Source organism: Rhinoderma darwinii, chromosome 1 (assembly GCF_050947455.1).
Source record: "Rhinoderma darwinii isolate aRhiDar2 chromosome 1, aRhiDar2.hap1, whole genome shotgun sequence".
NCBI lineage: Eukaryota > Metazoa > Chordata > Amphibia > Anura > Rhinodermatidae > Rhinoderma > Rhinoderma darwinii.
In genome coordinates this window covers 193921844-193940801 of record NC_134687.1, presented here as the reverse complement: position 1 = coordinate 193940801, position 18958 = coordinate 193921844, and the positions used below count along the sequence as shown (strand labels likewise).

Below are 18958 nucleotides of genomic sequence, written 5' to 3'. Positions count from 1 at the left end.
GTGTTACTAAATCCTCATTATATTACAATCACCTTTTCCAGTCATATCATGAAAAAAAATGTATGCGCTAGTAGCTCTATCAGCTCCATCTGACCCCTAGGTTTTGCTAACCTACCTAATGCACAGTAGCAAAGAGTAGCAGACAGACAGACAGAAGGGAAAGCAGAGGCTGGACGGCAGCACGGAGGGCTTAACGGGAAGCCTCCATGACTGCCGTAGGAGGGAGGGTTCAGCCAATAGGAAGGACAGGTAGGTGAGGGAGGAGGGAGAGATGGGAGGAGCCGGGGTGTGGTAACTGCTCTTCCCGCTGTTTTCAGCATTGAGCCGGAAGCAGCGGGAGGAGAAACAGGCAGATCTTTGCTGCGGTCAGGTTAGAGAGGTCTGCTTACCGCAATGGCGTCCCCGGTCTTGCTTCTCGAGCAGCTGCAGGCAGCAGCGGGCCTGTCGTCTGGGTCGGCAGCCCGCGCTGATGCGCTCCCCTCCCCCACCCCCCTCTCAGACGCTGGGGATATGGTGGTGGGGGGAGAACTGTTAATGTCTGCCCCTGCTGTAATAAAGCAGAGGGCTTCGGCGGGAGCGGCGGCTGCCCAGGCTAGGTCACCCCGCCGCTCCCGTAGGACTCGCCCACCAGAGCGTCTTAGTCCGGACGTGGTCCCGCGGGCCTGGCGTCGCAGGGGGAGCCCCTCTAGGGACGCTGCAGGCCAGGCTGCTGGGACGGGCGCCTCCTCCCAGGGCCTGCGTCCTGGCAGGAATCCTCAGCCGCGACGGGGCTCGGCGGTCAACAGGGAGTCGCAAGCTGGGCTCCCTGTCACACCGCCGCCTTCAGAAGCTGTGTTTGGAGGGCAGTATACGGCCGCCCCGCATGGTGATGTTCCGGCCAGGGGGCAGGCTTCCTCGAGAGCATCGGTGAGGACGCCAAGATCAGCGACGACGATGAGGCAACAGGTCCGGCGGGAATTCGGGGTCCCTGCGGTCGGGCGGCAGGTTGCCTGCCCATCTGTCAGCGTGCCGGGATCCCCGTGTCGTAGATGTTGGTGCGAGTACCAGTCGGCGGCGAGAGAGGATTTGGAAGATGGAGAGCTGGATGAGTCGCAACGCGGTCAGGATTTTCCGGCTGGCGGGAATACAGCACCTGGGCAGCCTGGTGAGTGTGTAACTCCTACGTTACCGTATCCAGCAATTTTCATGTCGGGTATTGGGGGTGGGTCAGCGAGCGGGGTAGTGGCGTTGCCGGGCGCGATGGCTTAACAGATTTAGTGGGTTGTTTGCGCGAGATAGTCGGGCGCTTAGATAGGGCAGCAGCGCCTGTAGTGCCGGCGGGGTCTCCGGTGGTGGTTTTGGAAGGTCCTCGTGATGTACAGTCGCGGCCCATGGTTGGGGAGGTCCCGGGGGTGGCAAAAGAAGCGGTAGCTGTGTCTGTCCAAACTGAGACGCAGAAGGATGGGGATAGGATTCGGCTTGATGATCGCGCTCAGGGCGAGATGTACATCTTTTTCGATGGCCCTTTAGGGGCTCATCTTAAGCAAGAGGTACGGGAACGGATTTGGAAGGATGAATACGTGGAGATATTTTCTCTTCTGCCGCTTGCAAAGTTCAATTTGGATAAGGGCAAGCGGGACGAGAGTAAGAAAGAGGAGGAAGAACGTCGGCGGTATAGGCTTATCCCGCAGAGGTTCGCCAACTGGTCGCAAGCTTTCGCTATTTTGGCAAGCGTGAATGGGGAAAAGGCGCCGGAAAATTGCTCTGCGTTGTTTTGTTATTTTGATGCCATCAGGGAGGCCTATCGGGCGTACGGGGGCCAGGCGTGGTTGCAGTACAACGAGCAATTTCGCCAGCCGAAGGCGGTCCGGACGGCGATCCGGTGGGATCAAAAGGATATTGCGTTGTGGTTGCGGGTTACGGCGCCGGTTAAGCAGTCCTTTCCCGGGAGCGTTGGCCAAGGGGGCCAATCTAGTCAACCCGGGCAAGGTTCCGGGTCAAAACTGGGTTTCTGCTGGCAATTCAACGATGGCCAGTGTAAGTTCGGGGCCACCTGTAAATTTAAGCATGTCTGTTCGGAGTGTAATGGCTCCTCGCACGGGACCTCAAAATTTATGCGGAAAGGTAGGCGGGCAGGCCCTCAGTCCGCTTCAGTTGGTCAAGGGGCGGTCGCCGGTAAGGGTGGAAAGGATGGCCCCGTATCTAAGTGAATATCCGGATAGGGTTAAGTTAATTTATGAGGGGTTTTCGTTTGGTTTTGTTATTCCCCCCCCCCTCCATATGAGGTTCCGGTTACACGGCGCAAACTTAAGTCGGCTTATCTGCACGCGGCGGTCGTTTCGGAAAAGCATTTCAAAGAAGTGTCTTTGGGTCGGATGTCCGGTCCTTTTGCCGAGCCGCCGATTGAGAATTTAGTGGTATCACCCTTGGGAGTTGTGCCAAAGCGGGAGCCTCACAAATTCCGTTTGATCCAGCATTTGTCGTTTCCCAGGGGAGCGTCGGTGAACGATGGGATAGATCACGACTTATGTTCAGTTGTTTACACTTCATTTGACAAAGCGGTGGCGTTAGTACGGGAGGCGGGGCCCGGTGCGTTGTTGGCAAAGAATGACATTGAGGCGGCTTTTCGCTTGCTGCCGGTACATCCAGAAAGCCAACGGCTGTTGGGTTGCTTCTGGAGCGGGGGGTTTTATGTTGATAGGTGTCTTCCAATGGGGTGCTCCCTTTCTTGCGCATACTTCGAGGCGTTTAGTAGTTTCGTGGAATGGGTGACGAAGGGTGTAGCTGGGGTCGATTCCTTAATACATTATCTTGATGATTTTTTGTTCATGGGCCCCAGCGGGTCCCGGGTTTGCGGTCATTTGTTGTATTCCTTGCAGAAGGTTGCGACGGATTTTGGAATCCCTTTGGCGCCTGGGAAAACAGAGGGCCCGGTATCTGTTTTTTGGGGATTCAAATTGATTCAGTGGCAATGGAGTGCAGGCTTCCTGAGGATAAATTATTGCCATTGCGACAGGAGGTCAGGCGGGCTTGCCAATTGAAGAAGATCACTTTGCGCGATCTTCAGTCGCTGCTTGGGAAGTTGAACTTTGCCTGTCGAATTATGCCAATGGGTAGAATTTTTAGTAGGAGGTTGGCGTCGGCGACGGCGGGTATCCGGGCGCCCCATCATTTTGTGAGGATTGGTGGGGAGCATAGGGCGGATCTGCAGGTATGGGACGAGTTCCTCAGGCAGTATAATGGTAGATCATTGTGGATGTCGAAGGTATAGGAGATGGGCGAGTTGGAGCTGTTTACTGACGCGGCAGGGTCGGGTGGTTTTGGCGCGTATGCAGGAGGACAATGGTGTGCGGGGAACTAGCCGGACAGCTGGGTGACTGGTGGTCTTACGCGAAATCTGGCCCTGCTTGAGCTGTTCCCCATCGTGGTGGCGGTGACCATTTAGGGGGACAGGCTCAGGGATAAAAAGGTTTGTGTCCACTGCGATAACATGGGGGTGGTGTTAGCAATTAACAACTTCTCCACCCTGTGGTTCAGTTGTTGCGTCATCTAGTTTTGGTGTGCTTGTAGTTAAACACGTGGGTGGTTGCGCTGCATGTACCTGGGGTTTCCAATTGTATTGCTGATGCTCTTTCTCGCTCGCAGTGGGATCGTTTTCGTCAAATGGCACAGGGAGCGGAGCTGGTCGGTTTGGCTTGCCCGGAACATCTCTGGGGTCTGATTTCGGTCCCGTGGAACGGTTAATTGAAAAGTCGTTGGCGAGTGCGACGTGGAGCGCTTATTCGGCGTGTTGGCAGCAGTGTGAGGAGTGGGTAAGAGTGTTGGGTAACGTCAGCACGGCGCAAGACAGGTTGGTGGTGTTATTGTACTGGTTGGGGGATGCTTGGGAGGCGGGGTTTTCCCCGGCAAAACTGAATCGTTTCGTTGCTGGTTTGGCGATTGGATTCAAATTACGGGGTTTTCAGGATGTGTCCAAACATATTGGGTGCTGTCGTTGGGTGCATCGCTGGGAGCTGTTTGTAATTCACCTGATGAGGTAGTGTTGTTCCGTTTGGCTTTTTCCCTCGCGTTTTTCGGAGCACTCAAAATTGGGGAGTTGGTTTCTCCTAGTGCGGCTAGGGCTGGGGGATTGCGGCAGGCTGACATGGGTCTATATGAGGACAGACTAGAGTTGTTTTTGCGGCGGTCCAAGACGGATCAGGCGGGCCGGGGGAAGCGGATAGTGTTGTTTGCCCTCGCAGGGTCGGCGATGTGTCCAGTTGCTTGTTTGGTGGCTTTTAAGCCACTTGTTGGTGGGCCTGAGTCGCCATTGCTCCGTCATGAGAATGGCTAGTTTCTGTCCAGGTATCAATTTGGTGCGGTGTTTAAAAAATGCTTGGCTGTAGTTGGCATGGGGCAGGGGTATTACTCATCTCACTCGTTCAGGATCGGCGCTGCTACTGAAGCGGGGCGTTGGGGGTTGGACGACGAGGGCGTGCGGCGCATCGGCCGGTGGGAGTCCAATAGGTTTCGGACGTGCGCCCTCATTTGTTGTGAGTCGGTAAGGTGGCTTTGATTGTTTGACATGTGCGGTTTTGTTCTTTATTTTCAGATCATCACCCTTGCTTAGTGTGGATTTTAGGACATTCTTTTGTGCACTGGGGGGCATTGCGGGCGGACTTTCGCCCAGATGGCCGCCAGCTTCGCATTCCGCGGCACGATGTGGTTGTACACTGGCTGGGCATCCGAGGTATGTTGTGGAGCCGGGTACTTGCTGAGTTTCAGACATACTCTCAGTTTGTAAAGGATCTGCCAGGCACAACTTCTGTGTATACGCCCATGGGTAATCAGTCTGCACCTGGTTCTATGTCTCTGAGACTGACTCCATCTTCCACCACTCAGGATGGCAGGCTTAGGAGTGGGAGAGCCTATCGCAGCCTGGCCAGACGGAGCTAGCTCCCGCCCTCTGTCTATTTATACCTGCCATTCCTGTTCCTCCTTTGCTTGTGATTCTTCTCGTGTGGTTTCCTGGCCTTGCTGCAGCTCCTAGCTATTTGACCTTGCTTCATACTGACCCCAGCTTACTGACTACTCTCCTGCTCTGCGTTTGGTACCTCGTACATTCCTGGTTTGACTCGGCTCGTTCACCTCTCTTGTTGCTCACGGTGTTGCCGTGGGCAACTGCCCCATTTCCATTTGCTTGTGTCCCCTTGTCTGTTTGTCTGTCGTGCACCTACTGAGCGTAGGGACCGTCACCCAGTTGTACCCTGTCGCCTAGGGCGGGTCGTTGCAAGTAGGCAGGGACTGAGTGGTGGGTAGATTAGGGCTCATTGTCTGTTTCCCTACCCCCCTGTCATTACATAATCACAAGCCCATATACCTAGGCTACCCTGGTCCCTCACACTACTATGGACCCCCTTGAGACCCTGGCTCAGCAAATGCAGGGTCTCTCCCTACAGGTCCAGGCCCTGGCTCAGAGGGTAAACCAGCCTGACGCTACCATGGTAGTGCCCCTCACCTCACCTTTTGAACCCCACCTCAAGTTGCCTGACCGGTTCTCAGGGGACCGGAGGACTTTTCTCTCCTTTCGGGAGAGTTGTAAGCTCTACTTTCGCTTAAAGCCCCACTCTTCTGAGAGCCAGCGGGTGGGTATAATTATGTCCCAGCTCCAGGAAGGGCCCCAAGAATGGGCCTTCTCCCTGGCTCCTGACGCCCCTGAACTTTCCCCCGTTGATCTTTTCTTTTCTGCTCTCGGACTCATTTATGACGAGACTGACAGGACTGCCTTTGCCGAGAGTCAGCTGGTGACCTTACGTCAGGGTAAGAGACCTGTGGAGGAGTATTGTTCTGACTTTAGGAAGTGGTGCGTAGCTTTTCGGTGGAATGACCCTGCCTTAAGGTGCCAGTTTAGGTTGGGTCTGTCAAACGCCCTGAAAGACCTGCTAGTTAGCTATCCCTGTTCTGACTCCTTAGACCAGGTTATGGCTTTAGCGGTACGACTTGACCGACGTCTCAGGGAACGACAACTTGAACGTTTTTGTGTTTTCCCCCCTGACTCCCCCATGATTCCTCCTGAGGTCCCATTGCTTCGCTCTTCCACGGAAGACTCGGAGGTACCTATGCAACTCGGGGCCTCTGTGTCCCCCCGACAACGTAGAGAGTTCCGCAGGAAGAATGGTCTCTGCTTCTATTGTGGGGATGACAAACATCAAGTGAACACCTGTCCTAGGCGTAAGAATAAGCAGCCGGAAAACTTCCGCGCCTAAGTGATCATTGGGGAGGTCACTTGGGCGCACAGGTATTTCCCGTAAATATGAAACGTAATAAAATCTTGCTTCCCTTTCAGGTCTCTTTTGGTGGTAGGTCTGCTACCGGCAGTGCCTTCGTGGATTCAGGGTCTTCTGCTAGTATCATGTCTGTGGAATTTTCTATGTCTCTAGCTATGCCTTTGATTGATTTGCTTAAACTTGTCCCGGTAGTGGGTATCGACTCCACTCCTCTTGCTAATGGTTATTTTACTCAGCATACCCCTGTTTTTGAACTCCTTGTTGGCTCCATGCATTTGGAGCAGTGCTCTGTACTGTTGATGCAGGGATTATCGTCCGATTTGGTTTTAGGCCATCCCTGGTTGCAGTTGCATAATCCCACGTTTGACTGGAATACTGGGGAGCTTACCAAATGGGGTAATGAATGCTTGACGTCATGTTTTTCTGTTAATTCTATTTCTCCCCCTGAGGAGGTGAACACGCTACCTGAGTTTGTTCAGGACTTCGCTGATGTTTTCTCTAAGGAAGCCTCCGAAGTGTTACCTCCTCATAGAGAATACGATTGCGCTATCGATTTGGTACCAGGAGCTAAGCTCCCTAAGGGTAGGATAATTAATCTTTCTTGTCCCGAACGTAAAGCCATGAGAGAGTATATCCAGGAATGCCTGGCCAAGGGCTACATTCACCCCTCTACTTCTCCGGTAGGTGCTGGCTTCTTCTTCGTAGGGAAGAAGGATGGTGGTCTTAGGCCATGCATTGACTACCGTAACTTGAATAAGGTCACTGTAAGGAACCAGTATCCTCTTCCTTTGATTCCTGATCTCTTTAATCAAGTTCAGGGGGCCCAATGGTTCTCTAAGTTTGATCTACGGGGGGCGTATAACCTTATCCGCATCAAAGAGGGGGATGAGTGGAAGACTGTGTTTAACACGCCCGAAGGTCATTTCGAATACCTCGTCATGCCCTTTGGGTTGTGTAATGCCCCCGCGGTCTTCCAGAATTTCATAAATGAGATTTTAAGAGATTACCTGGGGGTATTTCTTGTAGTGTACCTTGATGACATACTTGTGTTTTCCAAGGACTTGTCCTCCCACATTGAGCATGTGAGGAAGGTGCTCTAGGTCCTTCGGGAAAACAAACTGTTTGCTAAGACCGAAAAATGTGTCTTTGGGGTGCAAGAGATACCATTTTTGGGTCAAATCCTCACTCCTCATGAATTCCGCATGGACCCCGCCAAGGTCCAGGCTGTGGCGGAATGGGTCCAACCTGCCTTCCTGAAGGCGTTACAGTGTTTCTTGAGGTTCGCTAATTATTACAGGAGATTTATTGCTAACTTCTCGGTCATCGCCAAGCCTCTTACGGACCTCACTCGCAAAGGTGCTGATCTCCTCCACTGGCCTCCTGTGGCTGTCCAGGCTTTTGAGGTCCTTAAGAAGTGCTTTATCTCGGCCCCGGTGCTGGTCCAGCCCAACCAAATGGAGCCATTTATCGTGGAGGTTGACGTATCCGAGGTGGGAGTGGGGGCTGTCTTGTCCCAGGGTACCAGGTCCCTCACCCATCTCCGTCCCTGTGCCTACTTCTCCAGGAAGTTTTCGCCCACTGAGAGTAACTATGATATTGACAACCGCAAACTCTTAGCCATTAAATGGGCATTTGAAGAGTGGCGCCACTTCCTGGAGTGGGCTAGGCACCAGGTAAAGGTCCTTACCGACCACAAGAATCTGGTTTTCCTAGAATCTGCCCGGAGGCTAAACCCGAGACAAGCTCGATGGGCGCTATTTTTTACCAGATTCAACTTTTTGGTTACCTATAGGGCTGGGTCTAAAAATATTAAGGCCGATGCACTGTCGCGTAGCTTCATGACCAGCCCTCCTTCGGAGGAAGATCCTGCTTGTATTTTGCCTCCTGGTATAGTCGTTTCTTCTATTGATTCTGATTTAGTCTCTGAAATTGCGGCTGATCAAGGTTCAGCTCCCGGGAACCTTCCTGAGAACAAGCTGTTTGTTCCCCTGCAATTCCGGCTAAGGGTACTTAGGGAAAATCATGACTCCGCACTATCTGGTCATCCAGGCATCCTGGGTACCAAACACCTCATTGCCAGAAACTATTGGTGGCCTGGGTTGCCTAAAGACGTTAAGGCCTACGTCGCCGCTTGTGAGGTTTGTGCCAGGTCCAAGACTCCCAGGTCCCGACCAGCAGGCTTACTACGTTCTTTGCCCATTTCCCAGAGACCTTGGACCAATATCTCCATGGATTTTATCACCGATTTGCCTCCATCTCAAGGCAAGTCGGTGGTGTGGGTGGTAGTAGACCGCTTCAGTAAGATGTGCCACTTTGTGCCCCTCAAGAAACTACCCAATGCTAAGACGTTAGCTACCTTTTTTGTCAAACACATCCTGCGTCTCCATGGGGTCCCTGTCAATATTGTTTCGGACAGAGGGGTACAATTTGTTTCATTGTTTTGGAGAGCCTTCTGTAAAAAGTTGGAGATTGATCTGTCCTTCTCCTCAGCCTTCCATCCTGAAACTAATGGCCAAACTGAGAGGACTAATCAGTCTCTAGAACAATATTTAAGGTGTTTTATCTCTGACTGTCAATATGATTGGGTCTCATTCATTCACCTCGCCGAATTTTCCCTTAATAACCGGGTCAGTAACTCATCAGGGGTCTCCCCCTTTTTCAGTAATTTTGGGTTTAATCCACGGTTCTCCTCCGTTTCACCTGGTAGTTCCAACAATCCCGAGGTAGAGGTCGTTCATCGGGAACTGTGCACAGTCTGGGCCCAGGTTCAGAAAAACCTAGAGGCGTCCCAGAGTATACAAAAAACTCAGGCTGATAGAAGACGTTCTGCTAACCCCTTGTTTATGGTCGGGGATCTGGTGTGGTTATCGTCTAAGAACTTGCGCCTTAAGGTCCCGTCCAAGAAGTTTGCTCCCCGGTTTATAGGGCCGTATAAGGTCATTGAAGTCCTCAATCCTGTCTCCTTCCGACTGGAGTTGCCCCCATCTTTTCGTATACACGACGTGTTTCATGCCTCTCTCCTTAAACGCTGCTCCCCGTCTTGGGCTCCCTCGAGGAAACCTCCTGTTCCCGTTCTCACCCCTGAGGGGGTGGAATTCGAGGTGGCCAAGATTGTGGACAGCAAGATGGTCCAAGGCTCCCTCCAGTACCTGGTCCATTGGAGAGGATATGGGCCTAAGGAGAGGACTTGGGTACCCGCCCGGGATGTTCACGCTGGGGTATTGGTCAGGAAGTTCCACCTTCGTTTCCCCAATAAACCAGGTCCACTTAGAAAGGGTCCGGTGGCCCCTCATAAAAAGGGGGGTACTGCAAAGGATCTGCTAGGCACAACTTCTGTGTATATGCCCATGGGTAATCAGTCTGCACCTGGTTCTATGTCTCTGAGACTGACTCCATCTTCCACCACTCAGGATGGCAGGCTTAGGAGTGGGAGAGCCTATCGCAGCCTTGCCAGACGGAGCTAGCTCCCGCCCTCTGTCTATTTATACCTGCCTTTCCTGTTCCTCCTTTGCTTGTGATTCTTCTTGTGTGGTTTCCTGGCCTTGCTGCAGCTCCTAGCTATTTGACCTTGCTTCATACTGACCCCGGCTTACTGACTACTCTCCTGCTCTGCGTTTGGTACCTCGTACATTCCTGGTTTGACTCGGCTCGTTCACCTCTCTTGTTGCTCACGGTGTTGCCGTGGGCAACTGCTTCATTTCCCTTTGCTTGTGTCCCCTTGTCTGTTTGTCTGCCGTGCACCTACTGAGCATAGGGACCGTCGCCCAGTTGTACCCCGTCGCCTAGGGCGGGTCGTTGCAAGTAGGCAGGGACTGAGTGGTGGGTAGATTAGGGCTCACTGTCTGTTTCCCTACCCCCCTGTCATTACACAGTTAGACAAGGTTCCGGAGGTTCTGGTGTTACACGCGGGGGGGAATGATCTGGGGGTGCGCCCGTTTCGCGAGTTAGTGCGGGATATTAAACATGATATATTGTATCTATGGGCAGCTTTTCCTCACCTGGTGATTGTTTGGTCGGACATCGTTCTGAGGAAGTTTTGGCGTTTGGCAAGATCGGTCGAGAGGGTTAATAAAGCCCGAATTAAGGTAAACCGTGCGGTGTCACGTTTTGTTGCTAGAAACGGGGGCATTTGTGTTCGACACAAGGATTTGGAGTCAGGTGTCGGTAATTATTGGAGGAGTGATGGGGTACATTTGACCTAGGTTGGAATTGATATGTGGAGCCTGGCTTTAGCAGAAGGAATTGAGAGGGCGGTGGTGGTTTGGAGGGACTCACAGGCTTGAGGTGGTCAAAGCCTGTTTCGCTGTGGCGGGGGGAGTCCTTGAGGTTGGTCAGTACAAAATGGTGGGGGGGGGGTCGCATCGGGGGTATGCATCCCCCAAAAAATGGTAGATCATTTGAAGACTTCATAGGGTGTTATCCCTTTGAAGTGGTCTCCTGGTGGTTGGAGTCATCTGCAGGGGTGAGCGGTGCTTCCAAGTTGGTTTACGGCTGGAGGTAAATAGTTGGTGGTGGTGTGCAGATGGCTAATTTAAAGGAAATCGGTAAAATGGCTTCAAGGACTTCCCCTGCTCTGTTTAGTGTTAATTGACCCACGTTGGGTCATGTGAATTATAGTAGGAATTCTCTGGTCGAATTCCTAAAAGAGTTATCCGAATGTTTCAGATTAAATTGCATTTAATTTATGTTAAATAAATAAACGGCTGCTGTGGCCATTTCACATCCAACCTCGGTTGTCACGTGTCTTTATTGGGAAGGCGAAAGAAGGGAAATAAAGGTAAAGTGTTTAATCAGCACATGACTCTACTTAGGCTAGTCATGAGACTGCAGGATTAGGCTAGACCAGGGGCGTTGCTAGGGTCTTAAGAGATCAGGCACACAAGCCCCGAAACATATATTTACCCCACCCCCGAAAAATATATATTTTTTTACATATATATCGGAGATGGCATATCTATAAGACTAAGGCTCCTATAGCTACACCCCAGCAGACAGTATCACAACTGATAGACTTAGGGCTCATTCAGACGAGCATGAATCTCGTCCGTGTTATGTGCGTTGCTGTCTGTTGGAACCTGTGTGTAAGCCTATTACAAGGCAGGCTTAGATACAGGATCCTAGCAGGCAGTAATGATGTTACACTTACCCAGCTGTTCGGTGCAGCGGATGTCCTGACACCATCCAGCGTCGTGACGGCATGTGCGGCGCACAGTGTCATGATGCGAGAAGACGTCAGGACTTACGCTGCGCTCGGGAAGGGTAGGTATAGTGATATTATTATAGTAACAGGGGCCCGTGTTTTTTATGACATAGGCCCCAGTTACTATAGTAATTTTCTATAGAAGCGGTACGGGGACCGTGGCTCGGTCGCAATCGCGACCTCTGCCCGCAATTGCAGCTTTTGTAGCGGCAGTCGAACGGGGAGACGGGACACCGGGCCAAAGATCCGGGGCTTGGGCCCCGGAGGTCCGGTGCAAGCGACGCCCCTGGGCTAGACAGGGTTTATTTTAAAAATAAAATAAAATCTCACAGTGGTTTGTGCCTGTAGCTCCAGCCTACTATGAAGACCTATGTGTTTCAATGACAAAAGACTACAAAGTCTGTTGCGATGAAAACACAAAGCTATTCATAGGACTTTATATATGTAAGAACCTCTATCAGCTCCATCTGACTCCTACTTTTTCCTAACCTACTCAATGAACATTAGCAAAAAGTAGTGGACAGATAGAAGGGAATAAAACGAAAAATTAAAGGATTCGGCTAGGGAGGGTTTGTTTATTTTTCATAAAAAATTCTCCTAGTGGTTTGTCCCTACAGCTCTTATGAAGACCTATGTGATTTCACGGCAACAGACTACAAAGTCTGTTGCCATAGAAACACATAGGTCTTCATAGGAGCGGCAGGCACAAACCACTAGGAGATTTTTGTTATGAAGATGATATGTAATGATTCTTCATTTTTTTTATATTGGATGAATTGGAGCAATACAAATTAACGGTTGCAAAAGATGTACATAGCCTTTAAGTGTGGCTACACTTTAAGGCTTACACCTGCCTACTATTGTATATGTCTAATACTTAAAAACAAAGAACCAGGAAAGTGAAAATGCAGTCTGTACTTACCTTAAACTTGTGTAATAACTGCTCAATTACTTCTTTTGTTTTCATATTGCTGCTTATCATGACTTTTGTCTCTGAACCAAAAGCTGGAGTGAAAATTGAGGTCTGTGAAAAGAATTAAGGAATTAGGAAACATCTCAAGCTGAATATTTTGGGAATAAATTTTAAATTTTCCCAGCAGCCTCTGGGGAGAGTCCAGTGATTTTATCTGAGTCCATGATTGCATGCTCATAATGATCATAATGATATTGTTCTCTTGGAACAGCCATATTTTATAAATTTGGATTATCAATCTTTTTTACCCATAAGTGTCTATCTATTAAATACAGCTATAATAGACCTATTATTAGAATATGCACTTCGAAATACTACCAGAAGATGTCCCAATAGAGCTGCCATATTACAAATACAAAATGAAGTACTATATATATATATATATATATATATATATATATATATATATATATATATATGTAATAAAGGTCATGATTTGGGCTCTGCATGCAACCACGTTGGATTTAAAATGAAACAATTGAGATGCAATTGAAGTGTAGACTTTCAGGTTTAATTCAAGGGATTGAACAAAAATATCCTGTGAAACGTTTAGGAGTTCCAACCATTTTTCTACACAGCCTCCTCATTTCAGGGGCTCAAAAGTAATTAAAACAAATTAACATTACCATAAATAAAATGTTTTTCTTTTGCAGGTAATAACTGCCTAAAGTCTGGAACCCATGGACATCAAAAAACGCTGGGTTTCCTCCTTTGTGATGCTTAGCCAGGCTGTCACTATCTGTGGGTATGTGTATCCACTAGGCAGCACCACAGTAGCGTGGTAGCAGCTGGCCAAACAACAGTGTACCAAGTCAATATAAAGTCCAAGCACAAGGGTATCTGTAATAGTCCAGACAGTAGCAGTGGCTTAGACACAGATGGGACCTTGGCGGTAGGTGATAAAAAACGTGGCAGGTGACACCAGACATGGTGTAAGTCAGCAGGTGTAGTAGCCGGCACAACACGACTCCAACACTAGAGAGGGCACAAGAACAAACACAGCATGGGATACCGGATACAGGTAGCAGGTCACGGAAAAACAGGGAACAGGATGCGACTAAGGGACCATTTGCAAGACTAACAGAGGAATACAAACAACCATCAAGCAAGGAGTGAAAAGGCAAGGTCCCAGGGTGATTAGGCTAATTAGAACCATATTTTCATATGGGACACTGCAAAGCGGAGCAAAAGCGAGTGCTGGCGTATCTTCGGGTGGAGATGCAGACCAGCACGCACTCAGGCCATGGCTGCGGCAGTTGAGGGGTTAGTAACCTTGACGGTCCGCGGCCGTGGATGTTACAGTATCCCCCCTCTTAGGCCCTCTCTTCTTGGGACCAGAGCGAGAGAGGAATTTCTTAATGAGGGTAGGGGCATTGAGGTTCTCTTCTGGCTCCCAGGACCTCTCCTCTGGACCAAACCCCTTTCAATCCACCAAATAAAAACTCCTTCCTCCTATTCTCTTGACGTCCAGGATCTCCTTTACCTCGAACACATCAGAAGAACCACTAGGAGCAACTGCAGGACTAAGAGTTTTAGTGTAGCGGTTCAGGACCACAGGCTTCAGGAGGGACACAGGAAAGGAGTTGGGGATTTTGAGGGTAGGAGGCAGCCGAAGCTTATAGGAGACTGAGTTAATTTGTTGCAGGATCTCAAAAGGTCAGAGGAACCTGGGAGCAAATTTGTATGAAGGCACCTTCAGACAGATATTCCTTGAGGACAGCCAGACTTTGGTACCCGGAAGATACGGAGACGGCTCTCTTCTTCTTGTATGTATGTGATCGACTGCTAGCAGAACAGAGGACCGGGTCTGTTGCCAGATTTGCCTAGTCCCCAAATGCAGAGTCAGCTGCAGGTACATGAGATGTAGCCGAAACAGGAAGAGGAATTCTTGAATGTTGACCATACACAATGTAGAATGGTGTGGAAGTGGTGAACTCACTTGTGTGATTGTTGTATGAGAACTCAGCCCATGGAAGAAGGTGTACCCAGTCATCATGTTGCATGGAGATAAAGTGGCAGAGATAATTCTCCATGATCTGGTTAATTCTCTTGACTTGTCTATTGGACTGGGGGAGGTAGGCTGAGAAAAATTCCAATCTCACATCCAGGAGTTTACAGAGGGCTCTCCAGAATTTTCAGGTGAACTGAACCCCCAATCAGACACGATGTGAAGGGGCAAGCTATGCAAGCGGAAGATGTGCTGGATGAAGAGGAGTCGAGGAGCAGAAGGCAGACCGGTTAGCGGGATAAAATGTGCCATCTTTGAGAACCGGTCCACCACCACCCAGACAGTATTGCATCCTGCTGAGGAGGAAAGGTCTGTGACAAAGTCCATCGCAATTTGTTGCCAAGGGGCATTGGGTACAGGCAGAGGTTAGAGCAGACCAGCAGGCTTGGAGTGAGCAACCTTGTTAGAAGCACATAGAGTACAGGAAGAGACAAAGTCCACAATATCTTTGGGCAGCGTGGGCCACCAGAAATGACTAGTTATCAGGTCACGAGTCTTACGAACACCAGCGCGCCCAGGCAGTTTGGAGCAGTGTCCCCAGCGGAGAATTCTTCTCCTGTCGGCCAACCGAACAAAATTCCTCCCCGTAGGGATGTCTCCAACTTGCAAAGGATTGGCAGTGACAATGCAGGACAGGTATATGATACTTTGAGGAGGCTCCACAGTGTCCTCTGTTTCAAACAACCTGGACAGCCCTCACATTTTTGTCAACGGGACGGTAGTGGAGCACAAATTGGAAACGGGTGAAGAACAGCGACCACCTGGCTTGACGGGGGTTTAGCCATTGAGCGGACTAGAGATGGGTGAGGTTCTTGTGGTCGGTGTATATCAGGATGCAGTGAGCTGCGCCCTCTAGCAGATGTCTCCACTGCTCCAGAGCCAATTTGATGGGCAGTAACTCCCGATCCCCAATAGAGTAATTGCTTTCTGCGGAGGATTAAAAGTCTCGAGTAATAGCCACATACTACTGCCTTTCCTTTGAAGCCTCTCTGGAACAGAAATGCACCTGCACCAACAGAAGAAGCATCCACCTCCAATGAGAAATGCAGAGACACGTCAGGCTGATGGGGATAGAGGCTGAAGTGAAGGCATTCTTGAGACTATTGAATGTGGATTCTGCCTCTGGAGTCCACACCTTGGCGGTCATACCTTTCTTGCTAAGGGTAGAGATGGGGGCCATCAGTGAAGAGAAATTTTGGATAAATTGCCGGTATACGTTAGCGAATCCCCAAAAAACGCTGTATGGCTGAGGACATGGCCACTCCAGGACGAACTTTACTTTCTCATGATCCATCTTGAGACCCTGATCTGAGATGATGTAGCCCAGGAAGGGCAAATAGTTTATTTCAAAAGTACACTTCTTCAACTTGGCATACAGACGTTTCTCCCTTAATCGTAGCAAGACATGACGGACATGCCTCCGATATGTCATCAGATCTGGGGAGAAGATCAAAATGTCATCAAGATAGACTGCAACACAGACATAGAGGAGACCTGAGAAGATATCATTGACAAATTCTTGGAAGACCGCGTGACTGTTACACAGGCCGAAGTGCATCACAAGGTATTCATAGTGCCCATCTCGAGTGTTAAATGCCGTCTTCCACTCATCACCTTGACGGATTCGGATTAGGTTGTAGGCCCCACAGAAGTCTAGTTTAGAGAAGATCTTGGCTCCTCGTATCCGATAAAATAATTCCGAGATTAGTGGTAAAGGGTGTTTTTGATTGTGATCTGGTTGAGACCAGGGTAGTCAATGCAGGGTCAAAGAGATCCGTCTTTTTTCTTTACAAAGAAAAACCCGGCACCGGCCGGGGAGGAGGATTTTAGTATGAAACCCCTCTCCAGATTCTCCTTGTTATAGGCTGACATAGACTGAGTCTCTGGCAAGGAGAGGGGGTACATGCATCCACGGGGAGATGAGGAATCAGAAACCATTTCAATCGGACAGTTGTACGCCCTGTGTGGAAGCATCTCAGCTTCCTTCTTGCCAAAGATGTCCGCAAACTGTGCAAAATGAGTAGATAGTCCTTTCAACATCTGAGGCACAGTAGGCAGGACATGATGAACCTGTAACAGGCAGCGGTGAAGACATTTGGAGCCCCATTGGAGAAATTCTCCGGAATTCTAGTCTAGGACCGGGACATGAAGCCGGAGCCATGGCAGGCCCAGCAACACTGGATTGATGGCTTTGGGCAAGATGGAAAATGTAATTTGCTCGGTATAAAGAGCTCCCACTTGGAGCTTCAGTGGCTTGGTCTCGCACACTATGGGATAGGGCAGAGGAAGTCTGTTCACCAAGGCAACAGCAAGGGGTGTCTCCAAGGCAGCCGTCGGCAACTGGAGCTAATCTACTAGGTACTGTTGGATGAAGTTTGCCGCAGACCCAGAGTCCAGGTAGGCAGGGACCCGGTGCGTTTTCTCACCGGACACTATGGTAACGGGAATGGACAATTTGGGATTGAGTTTCTTATTTAGTACCGTTCCGCCTAGGGTGGTCTCTCCAACTAATCCTAGGTACTGGAGTTTTGAGGATTTTGGGGGTACAGACGCACAAAATGGCCTCCGAGACTGCAATACAGTCAGAGTCCCGAAGTGTTTCTGCGTTGTTTCTCTTGGACAGCCAACTTGAGACAGTCTACTTGAGATGGCATAGGCTCGTTAGGTGGAGCAGCTGATGAGGGCAACAGGGGTTGCTGGAATGTAGGATCCACCCTAGGAAGTCTTTTGACCTGGTGAACCTCTTGAGACCGTTCCTGAATCCTTATGTCAATCCACGTGGCTAGAAGAATGAGGTCATCTAGGGTAGAAGGCAGATTTTGAGCAGCAAGTTCGTCTTTGATATCAGAGGATAGACCCTGCCAGAATGTGTCCACTAAGGCTTCGTTGTTCCAGATCAGCTTGGCCGCCAGGGTACGTAACTAAATGGCGTACTCACCCACGGAGGTGTCTCCTTGGCAAAGAGTCAGCAGAGATGCAGCTGCTGAAGAGACTCGTCCAGGTTCCTCAAATACCATGCAGAGAGTCTGTAGGAAACACTGTAAGTTACGGGTCTCTGGTCCCGGACGTTCCCAGATGGGAATCGCCCATGTCAGGGCCTTGCCAGTAAGGAGACTATGAATGCGATTCTTGCGCCAGCGGAAAGAAAATGCTCTGGCATGTAGACTGAAGTGTATTTGGCACTGGTTCAGAAATCCCCTGCAGGTCCTCGTGTCTCCGACGTAGCGAGGAGGTAGTGCCAGCGACAATAGGGAGTTGGCACTGGTACTGACAGTAGGTGTAGCAGGAGAAACAGTCGGAACAACAGGAACAGGTGCTGTGACGACTGCAGATTGCGCATCCAGTCGATGTACAATGGCGTTCACCGCCAGGAGAAGTTGATTCTGTAGCGATCGAAGGTTTCGCAGGTCTGCCTGTATGGCTTGTGACATCGTCATAGTCTTAGGTTGACCAGCGGGGTCCATGGCCTGAGCGTACTCTCACGATCTGTGGGTATGTGGACCCACTAGGCCGCACCACCGTAGCGGGGTAGCAGCTGGCCAAACAACAGTGTACCAAGTCACTATAGAGTCCAAGCACAAGGGTACCTGTAATAGTCCAGACAGAGCAGCGGCTTAGGCACAGATTGGACCTTGTGGGTAGGTGATGCAAAATGTGGCAGATGACACCAAACATGGTGTAAGTCAGCAGGCATAGTAGATGGCACAACACGACTACAACACTAGAGAGGGCACAGGAACAAATACAGCACAGGATACAGGATACATGTAGTAGGGTACGGGAACACAGGGACCAGGATACGACTAAGGCACCATTTGCAAGACTAACAGAGGAATTAAAACAACGCTCAGGCAAGGAGTGAAAGTCCAGGGTCATTAGGCTAATTAGAACCATATTTTCATGCGCGCGCGTTGGCCTTTAAGGTCGGCACGAGCATGTGCGCGCACCCCCACGGGACACTGCAGAGGCTGCGACCATCGAGGGGTGAGTAACCTTGACGGTGGATGTTACACAGGCCTTTACTGCAGGTGCCTTCAGTTGTTGCTTGTTTGTGGGTCTTTCTGCCTTAAGTTTTGTCTTAAGCAAGTGAAATGCATGCTCGATCGGGTTGAGATCTGGTGATTGATTTGGCCATTGCAGAATATTCTACTTCTTTGCCTAAAAAAAACTCCTGGGTTGCTTCCGCATTATGTTTTGGGTCATTGTCCATCTGTACTGTGAAGTGACGTTCAATCAACCTTGCTGCATTTGGTTGAATCTGAGCAGAAATTATATCCCTGAACACTTTAGAATTCATCCGGCTGCTTCTGCCTTCAGTCACATCATCAATAAACACTAGTGACCCTGTGCCTTTGGCAGCCATGCATGCCCATGCCATCAGACTGCCTCCACCATGTTTTACAGAGGATGTGGTGTGCTTTGGAGTATGAGCCGTTCCAAGCCTTCTCCATACTTTCTTCCTCCCTTCATTCTGGTACAGGTTGATCTTAGTTTCATCTGTCCAAAGAATACTGTTCCAGAACTGGGCTGGC

General features: G+C 50.1%; 1 protein-coding gene across 1 annotated transcript in view; it reads right to left on the bottom strand.

Annotated features, from left to right (window-relative positions):
* Positions 1-18958, bottom strand: part of RASSF6 (Ras association domain family member 6) — a 73370-nt gene that overhangs the window by 5634 nt on the left and 48778 nt on the right. The window contains exon 7 of the mRNA XM_075849777.1: positions 12368-12469. Coding sequence (XP_075705892.1) covers positions 12368-12469 — 102 coding nt within the window. The remainder of the gene's footprint in view (positions 1-12367; positions 12470-18958) is intronic.